We start from the raw sequence: 6,244 nt of genomic DNA, 5'->3' as shown, positions 1-6,244 counted from the left end.
CAGACCTATACCACTCTGTTAGTGGCCGTGCTGGGCTGATGGCCCACATACTAAAGAATAGAGTAAGATTGGCGTGGATATTAGCTCAGGGTGAATCTTCCTCAGCAAAAGAAAAAAGGAAGAAAGAAAGAAAGAAAATCTTCCCTAGAGATTCTAATGTACAGCCAGTGTCTAGAATCACTGCTTTCGACAGAACAAAGAGAGGTAGAAAAAGAAGGATCAGGTAAAGAATATGTCAAGCATCACTAAGATTGTGCCATGAAGTAAAAGACAGAAATGAATATCAACCTCTTATACAAAAAAACCACATCAGGTAAAAAGATCAAATCAGGTTTGGGGTAGAAAGGAGGCAGGAAGAGACTCTCCCCCCCCCCCCACCACCACCAGGTGAGGGAAAAGCAGAGCTGGTTGGGTTAGGTGTTGTGGTATTATCTGAGTGTTAGTCATAGAGTCTAGTCTTTTAGGTAAAGATGAACTCGAGCCTGAAGCCTCTTCAAGGCTCTTCTCAACCCAGGGTTGTCCTGAATCAGTAGAATGGAGTGACCAGCAGGGTAGGCCGCCATGATGATTTTGCATGAAATGTTCCAGGAACTGTTGATGTCAAAGATGTTGGACATATAGAGAAATAGAGCAATTGCATTGAAAACGTAGAGAATGAGAAAGTAGCTGGTAGCTTTGATGGCCCCCATGTGAGCCTCCATGCTGGGGTCCCTGAAGCCAGTGGCATTACTTTCCATGTATAGGGTGTGTTTCTTGAGAGAGATGATCAGCAGGGTGGCTGCAAGGATGAACATGATCAGAGGAATGAGGATCCCCAGGTAATAGAAAAGAACCAGATTGAACACATTTGTCTCAGTGAAGTATTTTTTCTCAGTGGAGTTGGAGGAGGGGATAGGAAAAGAATTGTTAGAATACACGGTGTAGATGTCTTTGAAGAAGACCACACTGTTGCCCAAGGAAATAAGCATTGATAGCCATAGAAGCCAGGGCATCAATCCAGAAATTCTCCACTTCAGCTTGAGGAAAACGGGGTAGGAGAAATCAGCAATCTTCACAAAGTAGAAGAAACTGAGCCAGGCAGCAAACCAGAGGCTACAATAATTTAAGAACATGAAACTTACTTTGAATGTGTCATATACAACATCTTCATTATAAAAACTTGGGGATGTTGAGCTGAAGGTAAGTTCTAGCATCAGGAAGCTTTGGAGAGCTATTCGGGATACGCTCAGGAAAAGCAGGATCCTGCCACTTGTGCAAACTGCCTTATTCTGAATCCATTCAGCTGCATTTATAGCCACGATGAATCCATTTGCAAAGATACCAATGATGCATTCAGCGCCTATAATTGTGAAAACTAAGGTGATCCAAAAAGGTGACAATTTATTTTCTGGGGAACCGCAGGTTTTCATCATGCTGAGTTATTACTCCTCTTTGGTGTCTGGAGGAAAATTTCTCCCTAGAATTTGATGGGCAGATCCCTGAAAGCTTCCACTATTTGTGTCACAGGAGGAAGCAGTTGATGCATCATTTCCAAATTCAGTCCATTTGTTTATCTCAGAATTCTTAGCTCTAAATCTGGAGATGCAAATGATGGAAGCATTTGGTTCCCAGTGCTCTCTCCGTTCTTTTGGGCATGTTGGTATTAGTTCAGTCACTGGGCCCAAGGAAGGACTTGAGTAGACTTTCTTTTATAAACCACTAGCATGGTACTGAGAGTAGTATTCTTTACTAGTTCCAGTTAATTCAAACATCTGCCCACCAATCAACATTTAACTTAGTTTCACTTGTGACCTCAGGGAACTGATTGAAAATAATAATAATAACTTTAAAGATATATAAAGTTCTTTTTATGTGCTAGGCACTGTTCAAACACTTTATTATCATGTTTAAGCCTCACAACAACCCTGTGAAGAGTGTACTTTTATTATCTTTATGTTGCAGATGAGGAAACTGAGGCTAAATAACTTATCCAGTCACACATCCATAGAGAGATAGAGCTGAGATTCAACCACAAGTCACCTGGTCCCCTAGTCCCTTTTCTTACCTACTATGTTTATTACCAAGACCTGTAGAGCCTTTTGTATGTGCCAAAGACTAAATGCAAGGTTGACAAGGTAACATTTTTTTCCTGGTAGTCTTTTATGGTGTCCTCACCATTTAAGGGAAGAATACTTGAGTTGGAAAAACCCCCCAATTTTCCACCTGTGAGACTTTCTTTACTACTCACACAGAACACTTCACTTCTGACACTTCTGGTCACCAAATGAGTGGGCTTTTTCCCCCCACACCAAGAAGTTCTATGACACCAGCTGGGTGTCCTACAGTTTAACTGAATTCTGACATTGTCTACCTGGAGATAGCATCAGATCTCAGAGGCTAAGGGCTCAGTCCCACAAGACTGTCCCCACCCCATGTCAGATGCTAATTGCAAGTCCAGGTTGTCTTATGCTCCTGACCGATCAGTTATAAATCAGAGATTCCCATGATCCCCTTCCTCGGGTTTGATTAATTTGCTGGAGTGGCTCAGAACTCAAGAAAACATTTTACTTAGGCTTACCAGTTTATTATAATAAGATGTGATAAAAGATACAGATGAACATCCAGATGGAAGAGATGCATAGGGCAAGGTGTGTAGCAAAGGGCGCAAACGTTCCATGCCCTCTCCCAGTGTGCCGCTCTCCCAGCACCTCCATGTGTTCAGCAACCTGCAAGCTCTCCAAATCCAGTCTTTCTGGGTTCTTATGGAGGCTTCATCACATAGGCATGATTGATTAAATCATTGGCCATTGATGATGGAACTCAATCTCTAGCCCCTCTCCTGTCTCTAGAGGTGGGGGTTGATGGTGGGTGGGACTGATAGTTCCAACCCTGTAATCACATGATTGCTTCTCCTGGCAACCAGCCCCCAACCTTAGAAGCCCTACAAAAGTCATCTTATTAACATGACAAAATACACCTTTCAAACTCTTATCACTTAGGAAATTCCAAGGGTTTTAGGAGCTCTTCCAGAAACAGGGACAAAGACCAAACATACATTTATTATAAATCAGAATAATAAAGGAGAAAGACTCCAATTTTCAAGAGATAGACCTTCTTAGTAGAATAAATTACTTGAGAGATAATAAATTTCTTTAGGTATATATACAATAAATGATTACACGCTCAAATTTACCTTTTATTTTAAATAAGACACCAGGAAAATAAGGGTTGAAGAAAAAGTTCTCCCTTCCTTTGTGAGGTAGGCTAACCAACCTTAGGATAAAAACAACACTGCAAGTCACCCTGTCTATTTTGGAATATTAGAACCAAAAGAAATGAAGAAAAGAATCACTTTTAACTTTGGGGCGTGGTTTCTGATTTTAAAATGTAAGCATAGGACACATAATGATAAATGAATTTCTCAATTCAGAGTATATTAATCTTTATGAATGTACATAGTTCTAAAATAATGGTAATGAAGGAATTCTGATAATGAGAAGGTTGATGAGTGAGATGTCTTCAAAAATCTTCACATCATTTGGTTTCTCCTTTACTTAATGCTTCTTATAAACAAGGCAAAAGCCTTCAAAGGTTTTCTGGCCTGATTAATTGTTTTAGACAAGTTGTTATGAATTTTATCGTCTCATCTTTGAATTTCTATTCCTAAACTCTAAATATTTTCCCTTGAGCACAGTGTAGTAAATAACTGCTGCCCTCTGGTTGTTTCCACCTGCTTGTAAAATGTGAAAATAAGTAAACAGAAACCCATTCAAAATGGAGTTGGGAGGCCAGAAGGGGGAGCTCTCGTGCCCTAGAAGATGGCAGAGCCCAACAGGGAGAACAGACTTCCTTTTCTTGCCCAGCAAGAGCTCAGCCAATGAGGGACTGTCACAACCTGGACAATGAAAAGCCTTCACAAATTGGAACTCTTAATTCCTCCCTTGGACCCTTTGTTTACAGTAGCTCTCCCAACATCCTCTTCCTCTTTATAATAAAGAGTTTCTCCTCCCCTTGTTGCTCAGAACTTGCATGGGGCTTTCCTTGGGTGCAGAGCCCAAATTGCAGTTCTTTATTGATCCTGAATGAATTTGCTGGAGAAATACCTGGCCATCTATTTGTTTAAGGTCGACAAGTAGGCCTGGAGTATCTCAGGACCTCTTATTTGGTTTTAGAGAGGCTTGTTCTTGTCACTGGCTCACCCCTTCTGCTGATCAAGGCTTCCAAGAGTGTGAGGGGAAATGGGACATGGTCCCTTTAGGGTCTGATGCCTCTTTCTTTGTTTTGCTCATCACTGTACCCCACCTCCTAGCATAGTGCCTGATCCCCAGGAGGCAGTACACAGACACCTGTTGGTTAATGACTGACCTTACCAGTGACTCTCAGCTCAGAGAAGTTCTTTACAATGAGAGGCATGCAGAGAAATGGCAGTTCCGCCACCCTATAAATCTTGAACTTTTGCAAGTCCAATGCGCAAATAAAGTGTGGGAGCATCAACAGTGAAGTTGAGTGAGAGCACAGCAGTTCTTTGTGGAAAACATCTGTGAGGGAAACACTGTTGAGAGACAGAGAGGACAGAGGAAGGAGATGCAGAACCAGATGACCTCAGCCAGGGACTGGGCTTCACAATGTTGGAGTTCTGCAGAGAGGCAGTGGGCAGGAGCAGGGGCCATGGCCATCCTCAAGGCACTTTAGAAGAGGCTCTGCTTGTCACAGCTTGTGGCAGAGTTGCTTCCTGCAAAGGAAAGAAGAATATTGTTGATGGTAATTCCCAGAGGTGGTCTGAAGTGGGATGAAGTAATCTTTCTAGGTGAAAAGATGATTTTTTTATTGAAGTATAGTTGATAGACAATATTGTATTAGTTTCAGGTCTATAACATAATGGTTTGACATTTACATACATTACAAAATGATCACCCTGATAAGACTAGTAACTATCTGTCACCATACAAAGTTATTACAATACTGTTGACTATATTCTCTATGCTGTACAATATATCTCCATGACATTTATTTTATGACTAGAAGTTTGTACTCTTAATTCTCTTCCCTTAATTCTCTTACCTCTTAATTTGCTCTTTTGCGTACCCCTTTCCCCTCTGGAAACTACCAGTTTGTTCTCTGTATCTATGAATGTTTCTTTTTTGTTTTCTTTGTTCATTTGTTTTGTTTTTTTAGGTTCCACATATAGGTGAAATCATACTGTATTCTTCTTTCTCTGTTTTATTTCACTTAGCATAATACCTTCTAGATCCATCCATGTTGTCACAAATGGCAGGATTTCATTCTTTTTTATGGCTGAGTAATATTCCGTTGTGTGTATATATCACATTTCCCTTGTCAGATATGACCTTCTTAAAGTAGAACTGGTAGACCAATACCTAAATGGCATATCCAATTTCCTAAATATATCTTGGATGTATTCAAGTGTGTTTCTAACCAAAGAAAACTCATGAAGAAGACTCTTGAGTCATTAAGGACAGAGAGAATAACTTAAACAAGTCCAGTTTATTTGGTTATATGTTTAGCTTGTTGTTTTGAAATAGTTTTTGAAATAGTTTTTGACATACGGGTGCATTGTAAAGATGGTACAGAGAATTCCCATGTGTAGTCATGTGTCAATTAATGATGGGGATGCATTCTGAGAAATGTGTTGATAGGCGATTTTGTCATTGTGTGACCATCATAGAGTATACTTACACAAACCTAGATGGTATAGCCTACTACACACCTAGGCTCTATGAGACTAATCTTATGGGACCACTGTTTTATATGTGGTCTGTCATTGACTAAAATGTCATTATGTGACATGTGACTGTACCCTTCACCCAGCTTCCCCGATTGCTCACATCTTACCCAACCATGGTAAAATGATCAAAACTAAGAAATTAACAAGGTTACAATACTATGAACTAAACTGTAGGCTTTATAGGGAATTTTCCAGTTTTTCCACAAACGTTCTTTTCTTGCTCCAAGATCCAATCTGGAATACTGCATTGCATTTAATCATTATGGTTCCTTAGTCTCCTCTAATCTGTAACAGATTCTTGGTCATTCCCTTTCTTTAATGACCTTGACGGTTTTGAAGAGTACTGGTCAGATATTTTGTAATTCCTTCATTTGGATTTGTCTCCTGTTTTCTTATGGTTAGACTGGGGTTATGGAATTTGGGGAAGAATACCACAGAGGTGGCGTGCCTTTCTCATTGCAGGGGGTACACGCTATCAATGTCCTATTACTGGTGACATTAAAGTTGATCACTTGGTTA

The 6,244-nt window shown here is 40.3% G+C and overlaps 1 protein-coding gene across 1 annotated transcript; it reads right to left on the bottom strand.

Annotated features, from left to right (window-relative positions):
• Nucleotides 1–452: 452 nt before the first annotated feature.
• Nucleotides 453–1,412, bottom strand: TAS2R39 (taste 2 receptor member 39). Its single transcript, XM_014845256.2, has one exon. It carries the CDS (start codon nucleotides 1,410–1,412, stop codon nucleotides 453–455), a length of 960 nt encoding a protein of 319 aa, XP_014700742.2.
• Nucleotides 1,413–6,244: the final 4,832 nt, after the last annotated feature.

Source organism: Equus asinus, chromosome 1 (genome assembly GCF_041296235.1).
Source record: "Equus asinus isolate D_3611 breed Donkey chromosome 1, EquAss-T2T_v2, whole genome shotgun sequence".
Lineage (NCBI taxonomy): Eukaryota > Metazoa > Chordata > Mammalia > Perissodactyla > Equidae > Equus > Equus asinus.
Note: the sequence above shows the minus strand (reverse complement) of the source record. Positions and strands in the feature narration are given on the sequence as shown.